A 20060-nucleotide genomic window follows, 5' to 3' on the forward strand; every position below is an offset into this window, starting at 1 on the left:
TTCTTTCTTATTTATGTTTTAGTATTTTTAATCGTTTCTAGAAAGCTATTTGTTTTCTCAACGTGTTGAGGAAATTGATTTCAGTCTTAATCACTATTGATTGGTTTTTGTAAACATTTTGGTTTTCTAGTGATTAATTTTTGCCCTGAGGCACCGCGCAAGTATTTATACTTGTGCAAATTTAATCTTGTCCATCTATTTATTTAAAGTCAATTTGTGTTACAAACTTTAATATTCTGCTGCATGTTGTCTTAAATATTGTAACATTTAGCACAACATTTAATTCTGATAAAACACAAATTTACAATCTTACACTACTGGTGTTATATAAACTCACATCTGTCAAGCGTTATATCTTACAAATAATAAGAGTAAAAGATAAGAGCCATATATGGCAAGCCCAAGATTTAATTTATTTTAAAATGGTAATTATCTTCAGCAATCCAACCAACTATAATTTATTTATAAAACTCCATGATCCAGAGTGGGAGCACATGACAAACTACTCTAGATTCTTTGAACCCCGCTTGCTTTGCCAAAGCATGAAATTCCTTTTCTGTCCTCTCCTTCCACCCGGGTTATACGCTAACATTAGTACATCAACTTGGAAATTACATATAAGTCCATCGGCTGGGGTCTCTGCAAGGATGCATTCTACGATGATGATTTTTCCATTATTCGGAAGTGCTTCATGGCATCTCTTCAATATTTTCAAGCAATATGTATCGCTCCAGTCATGAAGAATCCACTATGATATAACAAAAAGGAAATAATTGAATCACTCTAACTAAACCAAATCCATTAATAATGTGTGTCTATATATATATATATATATATATATATATATATATATATATATATATATATATATATATATATATATATATATATATATATATTTACAAAGTTGTAATAAAAAAGCTAAGTAGAATTATGGAAAAATTATTTTTTCATAAATATTTTATGAGGTAGACAAAATGTTGAAAATAGATGATTTGATGAAGCAGGCGGCCAATAAATTCATTTTTTCCAATATATATAAATATATAATATTCTATTTTTGTACATTTCATCTATGTTCATTATAATCTGTATGTGTGTGTGTGTGTGTATATGTATGTGCTTGTATATATATGTGTGTGAAGTGTTTCTTTGGATAAAAACAACTCCGCCTTCATGAAAATGGCATCGCCTTTGGGAACACTAACAAACATGTCTCCACCCAAATGCTCCACGCCTGAATACAAAAAGGCCGGCCAACTCAAGTTTCACATAAACCATTAGCTAATTGATACAACTACAAAAAAAAGTAGTCTCCAAATACAAATAATTCAATGGAATCATATTTAATTTTTTAAAATGCTCAATTTCACGTACTTTCATGAGATGGTGCGTCTCGAATAACATGAGGCAAATCAAAATTAATGCCTTTTATAGTTGGATTCTTGGATAGGATAATGTGCAGTGAAACACCGGTTCCACCTCCAACATCAACCAAAGTACCCAGACCATTAAATCCCTCGTATTTTTGGACAATTTTTTTCATCATAATTGTCGAAGAATTGAACATTACGCTATTAAAAACCTTGTTAAATCTAGGATCTGTGCCTTGATACTCGAATGCATTCATCTTATATGCTCTGTCAAAAGGAACTCCTCCCTCTAGGATTGCATCTTTCAGGTGGTACCTACAAATGCATACAATTATCGATCATCGACTTGAAATAAACGTCTAGAGTTAGATTAATAGTTGATCAAGCTAGCAACCAAAATATCGATATATACTTGCCAAGTCTCCAAGTGAACCTTGTCTAGGTTCAAGATCAAGAAAGGGGACAGAGAAACTCCATCATCATTCTTGGTATAGAACTTGCAGACCGGAGTCAATGAATACAACCGCTCAACGCCGCCATCAGGTAGGGTTTTCACTCTGCAATTTAAAACAGAATAACTCGCGAGGAGGCGGAGGATTCTATCCACCATGTTATGCGCCTCTGGATTGTTCGTGGGAATTTCTGCGACAAGTTCTGTCGGCGAAATAAAGGCGTCGGGCCCCTTCTTCTTCATGAGTTCAAGGAGGTTGAGCTCCAGCGCCACTTTTAGGACATTGGGTAGCACAGAAGCAGAGGCCAGCTGCATGGCGAATAAGAAAGAAGCATCCTCTTCTGTGACCTCCATTTTCAGACTCATTTTTCCTTTTGGGTTCTGATAGAAATTAGAGGGAATTAAATTGGTTGAAGGGCTTGAGAATAAGGAAGTGGTGAATGCTTATTGTTTGGGCTAAAAATAATTTAATTACAAGCCCAAGTCAATTCTGAAGCCCAATTAAATAAGCCCATAACAGAATAATTCTTAAATCGATTCAAGAAGGAGCACTGAGCGCGGAAGAGGAAAAGAACGTGGGAGGATAGTTAGAAATCGTGACATTAGGGGAGCAGATAGTGGAGATCATGGGGGAGTGGAGAAAGAGGACACATCGGCCAGGAAGAAAAAGGAGATCGGCAATACAGAAAAGGAGACAACACAACTCAACTACGCACAAAATTCTGCAAAATACTCTCTGCAAAATTGCAATCTTCAAGCAATAGTTTTTCAAGCTTTTCAGTATATTTCTAGCGTCTTCTCATTTTAGATTTCTGCACAAGTTATTATATTTTCAAGTTTTGATGAATTCCTACAGTTTTGTAAATTCAAAATCATGTCAGGGGTTTATTTGCATCGATTCACAATAGTTTTCTTTATTTTGGCATTGCATTTGTTTTAGGAGATTAGAACCGACGGTCAAATTTAGAATTCACTTTCGTTTGTTTTTAGAAGTTAGATTTTTATCATTTTCACACAAATCGGTGCACTTCGCACCTGGCACGCCCGCAACACCAAATATTGTGCAAACATATTTTTGGCACGCCCGGTGGGACCATCACTGTGCCGCCAAGAAGGAAAGAAAACGTCAATCAGGACAGTGGGGAGTCTCTGGCTAATCAAGAGGGAACTCAGGTTCCACAGCCAGAGCAACCTACTGTTGAACCACAGGCTGAAGAAGTAGATCTGCTGCAGATTCCTATTACATATGATCAAGTTTCAGACAGAGTGGTGGAAGAGTTGACCGCCATAAAGATTGAAGATCTCAGTGGCATTATCTAAAGCCATGTCTGACTGTTTAAAGACTCTACTTAGTAAACCAAAACAGTCTACCCAAGGGGATCAAAATATCACTGTCAAAGAGACTGGTCAGGGAAGTAACCAAGTCCGTGAGTTCGACCAGGGAGTTGGAAACTCAAGGGCTGGCGATCCTCGCCGCTCGGAGTTTACTCTCCCAAATCAATCAGAAAAAAGGTATACACTACCTCACAAGAGAGAAGAAAGCCTAGGAGGGAGGGCTCAGCCATATCCACGTGCTCATGGAGTGGGGAGCTCGAAACAACCAGGTAGTCAAGTGTACAGCGTGACCAATCCTCTATACCAACCGGGAGCGTATGAAGATATGTCACACATGGATTATCAAGGAGTAGATGTGGGCTTCCCAGGAGGTAATTTTGGTTTAAATGCAGGGTTCCAGGCTCGGGGGGCAAATTACTACCATCACCAACTCCCCGCTCGAAACATGCACGGGATTGACCCAGAAATGGTGAGAGAAGCTGTTCAAGAGTTATATGGGCCGGCCTTGAAACAGATTGGCCGCCCAGAGTTCCACAAACCCTATCCAGACTACATTGACGTGAATAACCCGTATCCAAGGGGTTATAGAGTTCATGATTTCAGTTTATTCTCCGGGGAGGATGGCCAGTCCAGCATGGAACACATAGCCAGATTCACCATCCAGTGCGGGGAATTAGCCAACTTGGAGAACTTCAACAATCTAAAGTTGTGGCTATTCCCGAATTCCCTCACTGGGACTCCATTCGCCTGGTATGCCTCACTCCCCAGAAATTCAGTAATGAGTTGGCAAGAGATGGAAAGGCAATTTCACATTCAATTCTATAGAACAGAGCCTGAAGTGTGCATTGCGGACTTATCCAGAGTCACTCAAAAGAAAGGAGAGTCTGTGGAATATTTCATAGACAGGTTCAAGAAGATGAAGAATATGTGCAAGGTGTTCCTACCGGAGACCGAGTTCGTGAAGATGGCACAAAAGGGGCTAGATTTTGAATTGAGGAAGAAATTCCAGGGAATGGAGTTCAGGGATTTCTTCGAGCTAGCTACCAAAGTGGCTGAATATGAAGAATTATTGCGGGAAGAGTCGTACAAGAAAAAAACTACTATGGGGTCTTATTATCAGGAGGTGGAAGAGGTGGCATTGGCAGAGATGCAATCGGCCGGGTCTTGCACAGTTCCGCTGCTAAAAAAGAAGCCAACAGAGAAGAACAACTCCCAACTCCCCAAAGACATGCAGTATACATTCGATGTATCAAAGACCGAAGAAGTTTTCGACTTCTTGGTGAAAGAAAAGTTCATCACATTCCCGCCTGATCACAAGATGCCACCTACAGAAGAGCTGAAGGGACGAGAGTATTGTAAATACCACAACTCCTATAATCATGCCACCAAATCTTGTTGGGCATTCAAGAACATTTTTCAAGATATAATTAATAAGGGAGTTGTGAAATTCCCCAACAAACAAGAGTCTATGGCAGTGGATGATGATCCTTTTCCCCCGGTAGCTTTGGTTAATGTGAATGTGACAGATTTGAGGGATCTTCTCAATGAGAAAAGAAGCCGATCCTTTGCAGTGAAAGACCGGGTAATCAAGAAATACTGGATTCCAAAGGGTCAAATGTTTGAAGCACCTGGAAGGCATAGTGCCGATCGAATGCGCACAATTCAACCACGTTTCCCCAGAAATGTTGGTGAATCCGCGGCCTTTAGGCCGAGGAATCAACATTTCCTTAAAAGACCAGTGGTGGAGAAACAATGGTTTAGAGGGGAGTCATATTGCAATCATCGTCAAAGGTATTCGGACAGGAGAAATGCATATGCATTTGAGTCACGAAAGGTGGAAACTAGAAAATTATCAGCTGATCAAGGCAGAGAACGGCGTTCATACGAAATCACAAAAGGAAAAATGATTGAGAACAGTGGAGTAAAGCCGAGATACGTTCTTCCAGCCAGAGGGGAGTTCAGTGAGTCTTGGAGGGTGGCCCAACACAAAAAGTTCCCTAGGCCACCGACTAGGACACAAAAGAGACAACTTTTGAGAGAAAGAGCGGTGGCAAGAAGAGAGGAGTCCGCTAAGTTGAAAAATGAATCCACAATTGATGTTCCAGTTTCCAGGGAGCCAGTGGGGAGTAAGTCCAAGTTTGGAAGATCCGCTACTGAGGATAAGTTTGTTGAAGATGATGATGATTTGTTAAGCGAAGAAGATGATCAAGCAAGAAAAACAATCAATTTTTGTATTGGAGAATTTCACATCACTGTGGATTGTGCCACAGGAGTGGTGATACTACCCGAGAGGTTTAAAATGATGGAAGAAGAGAATGGGGAGTTGATGCCCCAAGGATCAGTGCAAAAGAAAGAGCATGCAAATAAACTCCCTGAAGGGAGCTCAAGAGTGATTATCAAGGAGGATCACCCGAATAAGCCCAAACAAGTGATACTTGAAAAGCCTACACTGGCCATGACCAAGCACATAAGGCCGTTGTACATCAAAGCCCACTTGAATGGAAAGCCAGTGTCCAGGGTGTTGATTGACAATGGTTCAGCTGTGAATGTTCTTCCGGTAAGAATGTTGAAAAGTTTGGGCAAAAATGAAGAAGACTTGATTCCTTCGGAAGTTTCGGTTGCTGCATTTACAGGGGAAACCACCAAGACCATTGGGGTATTCCCTGCTGATGTTACTGTGGGGAGTATGTCATATTTATGTGCATTCTTCGTGGTAAACTCCTCCGCCAACTTCCAAGCGTTGTTAGGCAGAGATTGGATCCATGCAAACCAGTGCATACCGTCCTCAATGCACCAGCTGCTGTTATTTTGGAAAGGGGATGACGTGGAGGTCGTGGAAGCGGATGGACAGCCGTTCCAAACAAGTGCAAGTGCAGTAGAAGCCAGATATTACAATGAGGATTTTGGGCCCATCAAAATCCGTAGCAATAGCAAGAAAGAAAATCCACTGTACATGCAAACACCAACTCCAAGCTCGGTGTTGGAAAGAATCCTCAAACCTACTGTTATCGTGCCGTCTAGGCCGATAATTCAGCCACTGATTGAGGAGATTGATGATTGATTCGAACCAAAAAGAAAAGGAGGTAGCTGCAACCTCTATATGGAAGGCACATGTGCAGCAAGTACTGGACAAACTAAAGGAAGAGGAAGCATGGGACACTTATGGAACTGAAGTTGTCCAAGAAGAAGAATACGAAGATGATGAGCTTCAAGTCGATGAGTTGTTGATGGCGCCATCTCAAACGGAAGATGGCCAACACGAAGTTCAAGACCCATTGGAAGAGATTAACTTGGGGGAGCTTGAGAATCCAAAAGTGGTATATGTGAGTAAGCTACTGGAAGAGCAGTTGAAGCAAGACTTGATCAGCATGTTGAAGGAATACAAAGATTGTTTTGCATGGAGTTATGATGACATGCCAGGGTTGGACCGAAAATTGGTCGAACACCGACTTCCACTCAAAGAAGGTTTCAAACCATTTCAACAGCCATCTCGTCGCTTGTCAAAAGAAGTTGAATTGAAAGTGAAAGAGGAAGTTGAGAAATTGTTAAAGGCCAAGTTTATAAAGCCAATCCGATATACCGAATGGCTTTCAAACATTGTGCCAGTAATGAAAAAGAATGGCAAGGTCAGAATATGCATCGACTTCCGAGACTTGAACTGTGCAACTCCCAAGGATGTGTATGTAATGCCGATACCTGATATGTTGATTGATTCAGTGGCTAGACATGAGCTGTTATCTTCATGGATGGGTTCTCTGGCTACAACCAAATCAAAATAGCAGAAAGTGACACTCACAAAACTGCATTCAGATGCCCAGGAGCTGTTGGTACGTTTGAATGGCTTGTTATGCCATTCGGGCTAAAGAACGCGGGAGCCACATATCAAAGAGCTATGAACTCCATCTTTCATGACATGATAGGGCATCACATTGAAGTATATATAGATGATATCGTTGTGAAGTCTAAACAAGCTGCTGATCACATTGAACACTTGAGGAAAAGCTTCCAAAGAATGATGCAACATGAATTGAAGTTGAATCCATTGAAATGTGCCTTTGGCGTAAAAGCAGGAAACTTTTTGGGATTTCTTGTACATCAGAGGGGAGTTGAAGTAGATAAAAACAAAGCCAAAGCCATTATGGAAGCAAATCCGCCTAGAAACAAGAAAGAGTTGCAACGCTTCCTTGGGCAAGTGAATTACTTGAGGCGTTTTATTTCTAACCTTGCAGGGAAGACAAAGGAGTTTTCACAGCTGTTGAAGCTCAAAGGCAGCGGGGAGTTCAAATGGGAAGAGTCGCATCAGAGAGCGATTAAGAGATATCTATCTAACCCACCTGTTCTTATGCCTCCCAGGTATGGAATGCCCCTTAAATTATACATCTCTGCTGCTCATGAATCAATTGGGTGTCTACTAGTTCAAAATAATCATGAAGGAAATGAACAAGCTATCTATTATTTGAGTAGATTCCTTACTCCAGTAGAGGTGAAATACTCTGTGATTGAAAAGCTATGCTTAACACTGTATTATGCATGTACTAAGTTAAGACATTATTTGATTCAATCAAGAGTGTTTGTGGTGGCTAAAACCGATTTGATTAAATACATGCTTAATAGACATATCCTCTCTGGGAGAATTGGCAAATGGTCTTTAGCATTGGCCGAGTTTACGTTGACATATTATCCCCAAAAATCAGTAAAAGGCCAAGCTATTGCCGATTTTTTAGCTGATCACCCTTAACTTGATGAGTTTATTGGAGAAAAGGTTGGGTTTCCAGTTTGTGGAGTGGGAGTTCAACCCTGGGAGTTGAAGTTCGATGGATCAAGCACAGAAACAGCAGCTGGAGCTGGTATTGTGATCACCTCCCCAAGAGGTGTGAAAACCGCTCTATCCTTTAATTTGGATTTCCCATGCACCAACAATCAAGCAGAATACGAAGCACTGGTCATTGGATTGGAAATTCTGAAAGATTTAGGGGCAAGAGAATTATTGATATCAGGGGATTCTCAGCTGGTACTCAAACAGCTGTCAGGGGAGTTCAAATGCACAAGTTTGTCCTTGGCACCTTACTATACCGCCGCATCCCAACTTCTAGATGATTTCGAGGAAGTGTCATTAGTTCACGTCCCAAGACAAGAAAATTGGGAGGCAGACGAGTTGGCACAGGTTGCTTCGGGATTGAAGATGTCTCCAGAACTCACTCACAGACTAGTGTTGATTCAGAAGAAAAACCACCCTTCAATTCAGCAAAGAGGGATTCAGGTAGACACGCTCAACTTGGATGTAAACTTAGCTGGGGACTGGAGGGATGACATGAAAATGGTGCTAGAATCAACCGGGAAAGATATTCCACGTGGTTTAAAAATGAGAGCTCTTAATTACGTTTTAGTGGAGGATGATTTGTACAGGAAAGGTTTAGATGGTCTGCTCCTCAGATGCATAGGCTTCCCAGAGGCTTTGGAGATCATGAAGCAAGTTCATGAGGGAGTGTGTGGAGCGCATCAATCTGGAATAAAGATGAGATGGTTGATAAGGAGGTATGGCTACTATTGGCCATCCATCCTGAAAGATTGCATCAAATATGCTAGGGGATGCCAGCCATGTCAGAGACACGGGAACATCCAAAGAATTCCGGCAGATGAACTTCACAGCGTTGTCAAACCATGGCCATTCAAAGGCTGGGCCATGGACTTAATAGGGAAAATATACCCTTCATCATCTAAAGGTCACTCGTTCATCCTTGTGGCTACAGAATTCTTCACTAAATGGGGAGAAGCAGTGCCTTTGAAGAAAGCGGAGCAAGGGGATGTCATTAACTTTGTGAAAGAAAATATTATTCATAGATTTGGAATTCCAGAGTCATTGACCACGGATCAGGGAACTATGTTCACAAGCTCGGATACGAGGGAGTTTGCAGAAGACTATGGAATTAAATTGATAAACTCATCCCCTCATTACCCACAGTCCAACGGGCAAGCAGAAGCGTCAAATAAAGTGTTGATAAAGATTCTACAAAAGATGATGGAAGAGAATCCTAGGGATTGGCCAAGGCTATTATCAGAAACTTTGTGGGCATACAGGACATCCAAGAGGACTGCCACTGGAGTGAGCCCTTTTTCCCTTACCTTTGGCCATGATGCAGTGCTCCCATTAGAGATTATGGTGCCATCAATGCGAGTGGCAAAGCAAAATGAACTTTCCCTTGAGCATTATAATGAAGCAATGATCATGGAGTTAGAAGAACTAGATGAGCTGAGAATCCAAGCGTACAATGCTTTGCTGTTACAAAAACAAAAAGTGGCGAGAATCTACAACAAAAGAGTTAACAAGAAAAGTTTCCATGAAGGAGAAATAGTGTGGAAGACCATACTACCACTAGGAACAAAGGATAGGGAGCTGGGCAAATGGTCTCCCAACTGGGAGGGACCATTCAAGGTACATAAGGTATTAGACGGAAATGCATATTGGCTATCAAGCATAGATGGCCATCCACACAAAAGATGCATAAACGGCAAGTATCTCAAGCCGTATTTTCCAAGTATGAGGGAAGAAGTAGGAAGAGCTTGCGACTAAAACAATCACGAAGGCTAATCTTCAGTGGGGAGTTGGCATTCTTCAGTGGGGAGTTGGCATTTTTCAGTGGGGAGTTGGCCTTCGGGGCCACTTGTGTATATATTAAGTTCCTGATTTCAAGGTGTCATGTGATGTAGGCCTTAGGGCCACTGAAATAAATATATTTTGTTTATGATTCAACAATAAAATTGATCGGGGAGAGTGGGATAGGGAGTCGGCCTTATGGCCACTTATTTCCAATGTTTTTATGGTACCAAAAATCATGGTGGAATAGACCATACTGCCATTATAAATTGATTGTTTGCATGTGCAGTGACAAATTCATGAAGTAGGCCTTGAGGCCACTTAGAATATGACAGGAAAGGCGAGCGAGGGAGTTGAGCTCACCTGGCGGGCAATGAGTAATAAAGGAAGAACTGAAGAGAACAAAGGCAATATGCAAACCCCAAGAAGACCTAGAAGTTGACTTTGGAAAGAAAATAGGTTAATCAGCCATTGTTGCATGTTTTTAGTGGGATTTTGTTTGAAGTAGGCCTTAGGGCCACTACTGTAAATATTCGTTATGGTTTAAAAATAAAGATGATCAATTCAAGTTGGCCAGGAGGCCACTTTTATCGTACTGAATTCATTTTGTTTTGATAAAAGATCAGGGGAGGAAATAATCGCGAGTGGGGAGTCTTAAGCCAACTTATGGTTTTGATTGAAACTGTTGGAATGAATTGGGTTGAGAGAATTAAGAACGAATATAAACTCCTTCCCAACATCCGATACACAACATCACATTAAACCCATCCTCATTCCACATCCAACACCCAATGACCACAACACCAAACCAACAATCAATAGATAAGAAGCGGAGCCACCGCATGCAAGAACAGTAAGTAAACATGTATGCGGGAAAGGGGTCCAACTGAAGTGCAAATACGTGTATGCGGGAAAGGGGTCCAACTGAAGTGCAAATGCATATACGTGTATGCGGGAAAGGGATCCGACTGAAGTGCAATGCATAATGTAAAGGACGATGGAATCGTTTTGAGTGGATGCAGCACATAAGAGCACATAAGAGCATGTAAGGGTTAAGTCTTACCTGTGTTTCAAAGAGCCCCAGACTCACCAAGACTTAAGTGTCGAATACACCGGAGAACCGAGGCCAACTCATGGCCAATCCTTATTACCTGCTGAGAGTAAACGCATTTTTGTACACAAGACAAACCAACAAAAAGGGGAGCAGTAAAGGCAGATAATCAAATCCAAAATAGGGGAAAAGATAGTAAAGTTCCAACAAGTGTGCCTATCAAAGGAAATGCAAACGGCTATCTCGAACTAATGAATACTGGTCAACTAAACGAAGCAAGATCAAGGGAATAAAGCTCGAAGCTGTTCCCACTTGGCTAGACACTCCGATTGGGTATTTTCTGCCTCCCGAAGCCGATCGGTCCAGAGTTGATAGTCATCTTTGAGACTAAGGAGCTGTTGGCCTATAGCCTGTGAGTCTCTCCTACTGCCCAACAAAATAGCCTCCAAAGCCTCTGCTTCATCCAGCAAGGTGACCATCCTAGCTCGGCGTCGCAAGATCTCCTCCTCCAGCTTTTGACCTCGGCCTCCTCAGCGTCATAATTGGCCGCTGCTGCGACGATCTGCTCGCGAAGCGCCTTGTCATTGCCTGTCTAGCTCCTCTTTTTTTTCTCACGCTGGCTTTGGAAGGACGAGCGACGAGATATTATATCGGCAGTGGTGGCAAAGGCAGCATCAGACTCCGAAAAGATGGTCGGAAGGCCATCAAATATGCTGAACTCCGAGGTGGCAAACTCTGGAGAAGTCTTGAGAATGGATATAGATGAGAGCATGGCCAATCTCTGAGACTCCCCAAGCTGGTGCAAGCCAAGACCAAGGAAATTTCGAACTGCTATCTTGGCATGAGCAAGGGCTTCAACGGATGGGGCATTTTTCTCAAGAGTGGAAGTCTCAGAGGAAACACTATCAGAGAAGCTCAGGTCAAATTGGCCTTCCGACTCGCCAATGAGACCGAGTCGCGCCCTACGAGATGTAAGATCCTGTCAAATAAACGAAGTCAAGGTTAAGCATGGCAAATACATGGAGATATCCAAAACAAAAGGAATGGTGAAGAATATTACCATGGAGGGAGTAACCGTAGGCAATGAACTAAGGACGGCGGTATAGGGGAACTCCCTCAAGACCTGAGGGTTATCAGTGGCTCTTTCCTCAGAAGCATCAGGATTGTTATCGAATTTAACACCAGATATTCCAGCTTGAAGGACTCCCTGTACAGATGTGGCTGGACTGAAGTCAGTGTCAAAAGCTTCATTAATGTCTGAAACCTCGGGGCTAGAATTCTTGGGGCTCGGTCGCTCAGAGACAAGAGGTGGATCATCTTCACTAGACTTGTCAAAACGGGCTGGCGGGGCGGGCCAGCCCGCTACCCGCCGTAACCCACCCTTAGGCGGGGCGGGCGGGGCGGGCCAACCCGCCATTTTGGCGGGCCTCTAAATGGCCAACCCAGCCCAACCCACCTTGGGTCGCGGGTTACGCGGGCCGACCCACACTTTATTAAGTGGGCTGAAACTTGAAATAGGGCCTGGCATGGATGGCTGATTCGAATTGATTTTAAAATTAATCAAAACGAGAAAAAAATGGATTGGTTCAAAGTTTGATTAAAAAATTCCAACCCCAACCGATTACAGAAATATATAATTTTTTTATCATATATGAATATTATTTTATTTTTTGTTAATATCATATCATGAACTAGTTTAGTATCATGTACGTATATTGAATATTGATATTTACTTATTTTTTTCTATTTTTAAATCCTATATTTGTAATGACATAATCATACAATAAAATAGTTTCATAAAATACTTACAAACATTAAAATAAGAAATTTAAAAAGCATATAACATAATTCATGAAAAGTAAAGTGCTTAACTCAAACATGAAGAAACTAAACAAATACTATAAAGTCCATCTCATTAAACTCCATTCAATCTTCATCTTCTACAGTAGCTCCCTCCACTGTTTCTTCATCAAAAATTTCAACAACATTGGATCCTTCTCGGGATGAAGTTGTTTTGAAATTTTCACATTCATCATCGTCTGCATCTAAAAGATACGAGTAAGCCAATATATTAATTTAAGAAAATTTATGTGTATATATAAAAGTGAAATTACCATAAACATAACCACGCAACCAGTTACGCGTGCAAATAAGAGCTTGCACTTTTTCAGGAAGGATACGACTTCTGTACTTGGTGAGCACATGAGCACCAATAGAAAAAGTTGACTCTGATGCAACCGTAGTTATGGGGATAGATAAAATATCGCATGCCATCAATGAAAGTGAAGGGTATCGATGCTTATGATTCTTCCAATGCTCCAAAACATCTAAATGTTGATAATATACAAATTCAAGCTTTGGCTCCTCCAAATAAAGATCTAATTCAGATTTTCCTGCACTTCTAATGGTTTGACTTTCATATGCCATGATTTCCTACATCAATTAACTTATAGTAAAACAATATATATATATAAAGACAAACTAAAGAGTAATATAAGAAACAGAAAAGAAATAAATCATTTTAATACTTACATCATATATTCTTTTGTCTTTATTTTTAATTTCTCCTCCACTTTGAGTATGTAAAATTGTAACAGAAGATGATCTTGGTTGTGAAGAACTTGTCTGATTGGTGTTAGTATACTGCTCAAAAAGCTTGTACAATTTTGTCTTCACAATCAACATCTTCTCTTGGCATTTGATAGGATCTTCATCAAGTTTCGAATAAAAAAACTCTAACATAGAAAGCTTTATTCGTGGGTCAAGAATAGCCCCAAATGCAAGCACCACATTATATTGATTCAAATACTTATCAAACTTTTCTTTCATCCTTTTACACATATCACTTACCACCGAATCTTCATTTGACAAGTTCTCATTTAACAAAACCTCGATCTTCCAAACTTGCATGAAGTACAAATTTGATGTAGGATAAGAAGAACCCGAGATCAAATTAGTAGTATCATAAAATGGCTCAAGAAATTCACATATTTTTTCTCCTCTTTTCCACTCTTCAATTGAAGGACAATATTTATAATTATTATCGTTCAATTGAAGAGAAGAAAAAGCCTTTTTATGTTTGATGGCACTATCCAACATCCAATATGTTGAATTCCAACGAGTAGGCACATCCAATCTCAAGCCAATACCACTGTCAATGTTACCAACTGCTCTCACACATTCTTCAAATTTTCTCATCCTACCCTCTGAGCCTTTCACATACTTGACAGATTCTCTAATTTTATTCAAAGCTACACTAGCTATTTTGAGACCTTCGTGGACAATGAGATTCAATATATGAGCAGAACAACGAACATGAAAAAATTCACCATCACACAACAAGCTATCATGCAACGAAAGTCGTTCTTTCAAAATGCCTTGCATATTATCATTACTTGATGCATTATCCAATGTCAAAGAGAAAACTTTTTTCTCAATACCCCATTCCTTCAAAAATCCAAACAATTTTGATGCCAATTCAACTCCCGAGTGTGGAGGAGGCATATGAGCAAAGCTAAGTATTTTACTATTCAATTTCCAATCATCATCAACAAAGTGGGCACTCAAGCAAATGTAGCCCTCACTAGTGCATGCAGTCCATACATCTGAAGTTAAACAAATTCTATTTTTTATGTTAGCCAAAGTTTTCCTAAGTTTCTCTTTCTCTCTCATGTAGATTCTCGAAATGTCGGAAACAAGAGTATTTCTGGAAATACAAAGCACATCGGGATTTATATATTTAACCCAATCTCTAATACCATCATACTCGATAAAAGTAAATGGCAAATCATGCTTAATAATGGCAGCAGCTAATAATTCACGTGAAATTTTTTGATCTATTTTTTTTGACCTCATGTTCCCATCATGATCAATAATCATTTGTCCAACATCATGAAATTTTACCATTTTGCAACTTTGAAGATGACGCCTTAATGTAGAAGTCCCGTATTGTTTTCCCCCACATTTATACTCTTTCTTGCATGCCTTACATTCGGCTCTTTGTATACCATCTTGACCAATCTCTTTTTTCATAAAATAATTCCAGACATCAGAATATTCTTTAGGCTTTTTTGATATAGCCTCCTCCTGACCATGCTTAGTGTTTCCGATTTCCTCATAATCATCTATGTTAACACTTTGGTTCATTGTAGAATCCATAATCTGCAAATACAATAGTGAAAAATATTAATAACTTCATTCATTTCAATCACAAGCCAATCAAAAATCCGATTTCTAAGAGAAGAAAAACATATTTGTTTGCTCTTAGTTACACACACTAACCAGTTTTAGCCCATAATTGATAGAAGGACAAGAGCAGTAAACAGAATACTCGCACATCATACTGGAAAATCAAAGATTAATAACCCAAGCTGACTAGCCACACAAATAGTACTCATCATTGATAAAAAAAATTCTTTATGCGGTATAATGGGTTAGGCCCCTCGTGTTTGGACCATCATGAATTGATGGTTGTATTCTAGTGTGGGTAATAATTTTAGACATTTAAATAATGGTATTAAAATTGACCATTCAATGAAATATATCATATCCATAATTGAATGCAATCATTCAACGGAAAGTTCAATAGGAGGGCAAACATCAATTTAAAGCAAATGCTGACTGGAGAAAGGGTAAAACAAACAAAATCAAACCTCTATTAATTTCAAGAAAAAACAATTTATTTAGCAGAGCCTCACGGCAAAGAAATCAAAAAACGAAGGTAATATGCAAAAACACTGTGCGCACGCACAGGGCACTGGGAGAGAGAGTGAGACTATAAATGATAAGAAAAATACAAAATCAAACCCACAAATTCAGTCAAAATCGATGATGAAACTTACCACTTGTTGATAGAATGAGCAGAAACACTGCACGCACAGGGCACTGGGCAGATTTGCTCACTTGAGAGTTGAGAGAAGGAGTTACGAATTGATTTGAAAGAGAGCGATAATCTATGCTAGGGTTGTAAATATAAAACTTAAAATTAAAAAAAATCCTACCCTAATTTGTTGGGCCAGCCCGCCCCGTTTAGGCCCGCCCCGCTTAGGCCCGCAACCCAAACGGGCTCAAACCAATTGGCCCGCCTCTAAATGGGCTGCTATTTTTTCAACCCAACCCATTCATTTTTTATGGCGGGGCGGGCCAGCCCGACGGGCCTGGCCCAATTTGACAAGTCTAATCTTCACCAAGGATGATGGGGTCATCAAAGGTGTTGCTAGGGCCAGAAACCAGTTTAGTTGAATGGCGAGTATGATATCGCCGACCCACCGTCTGGAGCCTACGAGTGATATTTCCTGTCGGAGCAGCTTTAGGAGTGGCCTTAGTCTTCAAGGATTGAGATTTCGGAGGCACTGTGACCTGCTCCTGTTTGAGTTTCAAACTCCCTTGAGTATCCATTTTTGGGAGCTTGACAAACACAGGACTGTCCTCACTCGGAGCCACATCTCGCTTGAGAGCATCTACAAGAAGTCACAAAAACAATGCTGGAATAACAGATATCGACAACAAAGCGCTATGTAAACATAAAGAAGGATACCAGACCATACCAGGGTGTCGAATTACTGATGGAATGAGGTCTAGGTAGCGTGACTTCCACCAAATAGCAAATGACTCGGCCATCTTTCGGTCAAGTGGCACCATCGGGCTGAGAAACCTCCCGGATAAAGTGGATAGGAGCTGTACGGTTGCCTTGGAAAGTCTCCTAGAGGCGATCTCTGAGACAATATGAGTCAAGTCCACCGGGAAAGATAGCGAGGTGTGAGGGACTGCCGGTGAGAGCCAGAATTGGTACGCATATAAAGAAGGATTGTAAAATTCGAACGACCAACTCGACTTGTCATTATATGGCGGGCGTGTGGAAGAACAATCAACTACCAATAATCTGGGATGGATATACCGAGTCAAGACTAGAGCAGCAATCTCATCGGGAGAACGACCATTAAAGTCCGGAAAAGCACCAACCCAAAAAGGCCGGGTAAGGCAAGAAACGCTCGGTCGTGCAGGAAGATTGAGTGTCTCTAGCTTCAGCCGCTGCAAATAATCCATCAGATCAGAGGTAGAAAGAACGAGGTGGCTCCCCATCAGTGAGGTAATGCGCAACATGGTAAGAGGGCCAGCAGGGAAATCCATCAAGCCAGGAAAGTACGAAAAGGCACATATCTGTAAAAACCATGATACTCCCCCCAGCTTGGAAATAGGATCGTGCCTAACACATTGATTCAAACTGCGGTATACGGACCCTAGAAGCATCACCGCCAAATTATACACTCTACCGGTGCTGAGGGAGCATGCAAGGGGCAGGTATTCAGATGATGGCTTGCCAGACGAAGGGCAGAAAATGTAATGGCAAACCAAGACCCATAGAAACGTGACGTGTTCAACCACAGAAGGAACACCTGTATGCGAAGACCATTCCTTGACCACTGCCCGATAGGAGGGATAGTAATAACGGGTATGAGTTAATGTCGGGGCAGCGGGATCATCAATGAAATAGGGGGAGTCAGGCCCAACCACAGGCAACCCGAGTAACAAAGAGATGTCATACAAAGTTATAGACATTGGGCCAAAGGGAAAGATGAAAACATTGCAGGAAGGGGACCAAAACCGGAGAAGGCAATCAAATAAAACGGATTGCTTGCTTATTTTCATCTTAGAAGTCATAACCAGTGGCCACAAGCCCTGTTGGCGCCACTGCTGCCCAAAATGAGGGGTCAAACGATCTATCCACTCGACCCAACCCTCAGGAACCCGTGGCCAAGATTTGAACTGGGAAGGCTCACTGTGGGGAAATAAACATCTGGAGAGCAACAAATCCCTCGAGTGTAGTGAAGGCAGGGGAAAGAACAACTCATGGACTGATGGGGGAAATTGATTCTCAGAATAGGATGGATGCCGCACTGGGCCAATAGTGGCAAGGGCCAGAGAAACAAAGGCTGGACTCCTACAGTTGAGCAACGGATAAGTTAGAAACATTGCAAGACACAAAGAAGACAGATAACCATGGAAGATGCAACTCATACCCCGCTTTAACTTCAGACTTGTGTAAGGCCCCAGACTCAGATGCGAATGGATTGATAGCTGATGCACCTACAAGAAATGAGTGGATATTTTAAACATCTTTACCCAACAACTAAATTACTAGCCAAGGACATACCAGACACCGTCGAGTGAATCAAGGGAGTAGCCGTTACTGAAGTGATAATCGAAGCCGAAATAATGGCAGGAACAGATGGGGTGACCTTTACCACAGATGGGGTCAGATTATTAAGAGCAGTAAGAGGTGGGGATAACGTTGCAGCTGGCAACCTGAAAACCAACAAGGGAGTGAGCAAAAGCAAAGTCACACTCTATTTAGTAAACAAATACCACACATACCCGGTGTGTGCGGCCCCTATTTGGGTGGCAACAGGGACAGAACTAGAGTCAATGGACTGATTGGGGTCAAAGACCACTGCATGCAAGCAAGCAATATTCAGAAAACCAATTGATACAGTGTATGCTACAGGGCCAAAAGATGGCCAAGCTACCGCACCTACAACACAAAGGCCAATGTATGGCCAGACGACACCGAAAGTTCGTAATTTCCCTTTTTTAAAAGTAGACAGATCAGACAAATAAACGTAGATGTTTATTGTGCTGCTTCTCAGAGAATCAGTACAAGAACTAGTACGGGGAGTCACACTCTCTTCTCGAACAATCAAGTTTAACCACACAAAGCAAGAAATAGAATTGCAAGTCAATCAAAAACGACAAACAATATTCAATGAATCGAGAAACACTAAGAAAAATTCGAGAAAGAGGAACATGAAGATACCCATGGCCGTGGAGAATGAAATCGGACGCCCTGATAAATCCATGGAAGCGGGTGCGACAATTGGCGAGGACGATGTGGGCACGAGTTGCGAAGGACAGGCAGAGACGTCCCGAGGAGGAGCTAAAATGGCCTCCGCAGCTGTCAGTCGATGGCCCGAGCCAAGAGGGGTGATCGCCCGTGCGGAGGAAAACGGACCAACGCTCGTCGGAACGCCCATTGACGACCCAGCGACGGCCAAGAAAGGATTAACGCCAGTGGCAGAACCGGCGAACGCAATAGGTGCCGGAGTAGAGACGTTGGCTTGAGAAGATGGCGAACCCGCGGCGCTGGATGAGGGGAGAAATGACGGAGACGATTCCCGAGCCATCGCAAAATCCCCGGTATCACGGCGTTAGGGGAAACGATCGTGAAGGGTAGGCGAGCGCACTCGGATAACCAGCGATCGATTCAAGGGGAGCTGGGTATGGTGTGCGAAGGCAGCGAGGAGAAGATGAACGGGGAGTAGGCGCGAGTCAAGCAGGAAGGAATTTCAAAATGAGCGTGAAAGTTAGGGTCCAGGGAAATGAATTGAAGTGCTCGGCCCATTAATGAAGCCCAATTCATAAGACATTTGTGGGCTATTACCTATGGAGAAATTGAAAATTGGGCTCGCGCATCGCATACAAGCATTTTGGCCCACGGGCCAATGCTTGCGGGGGGCAATTGTTTGGGCTAAAAATAATTTAATTACAAGCCCAAGTCAATTCTGAAGCCCAATTAAATAAGCCCATAACAGAATAATTCTTAAATCGATTCAAGAAGGAGCACTGAGCGCGGAAGAGGATAAAAACGTGGGAGGATAGTTAGAAATCGTGACATTAGGGGAGCAGATAGTGGAGATCATGGGGGAGTGGAGAAAGAGGACACAGCGGCCAGGAAGAAAAAGGAGATCGGCAATACAGAAAAGGAGACAACACAACTCAACTACGCACAAAATTCTGCAAAATACTCTCTGCAAAATTGCAATCTTCAAGCAATAGTTTTTCAAGCTTTTCAGTATATTTCTAGCGTCTTCTCATTTTAGATTTCTGCACAAGTTATTATATTTTCAAGTTTTGATGAATTCCTACAGTTTTGTAAATTCAAAATCATGTCAGGGGTTTATTTGCATCGATTCACAATAGTTTTCTTTATTTTGGCATTGCATTTGTTTTAGGAGATTAGAACCGACGGTCAAATTTAGAATTCACTTTCGTTTGTTTTTAGAAGTTAGATTTTTATCATTTTCACACAAATCGGTGCACTTCGCACCTGGCACGCCCGCAACACCAAATATTGTGCAAACACTTATATATATATATATATATATATATATATATATATATATATATATATATATATATATATATATATATATATATATATATATAGAGGGATGATACCCTGCAACCCTTGGGTGCAGG

The 20060-nt window shown here is 41.4% G+C and overlaps 1 protein-coding gene and 1 pseudogene across 1 annotated transcript; both read right to left on the minus strand.

Annotated features, from left to right (window-relative positions):
* Positions 1 to 317: 317 nt before the first annotated feature.
* LOC140826645 (caffeic acid 3-O-methyltransferase-like) lies at positions 318 to 14781 on the minus strand (annotated as a pseudogene).
* Positions 10927 to 12343, minus strand: LOC140826653 (uncharacterized). Its single transcript, XM_073189124.1, has 2 exons — positions 11866 to 12343; positions 10927 to 11784 (listed from the first exon to the last, which is right to left on the minus strand). Exons 1-2 carry the CDS (start codon positions 12220 to 12222, stop codon positions 11398 to 11400), a joined length of 744 nt encoding a protein of 247 aa, XP_073045225.1. The 5' UTR covers positions 12223 to 12343; the 3' UTR covers positions 10927 to 11397.
* Positions 14782 to 20060: the final 5279 nt, after the last annotated feature.

The sequence above is a fragment of the Primulina eburnea genome, chromosome 1 (genome assembly GCF_022965805.1).
Source record: "Primulina eburnea isolate SZY01 chromosome 1, ASM2296580v1, whole genome shotgun sequence".
Lineage (NCBI taxonomy): Eukaryota > Viridiplantae > Streptophyta > Magnoliopsida > Lamiales > Gesneriaceae > Primulina > Primulina eburnea.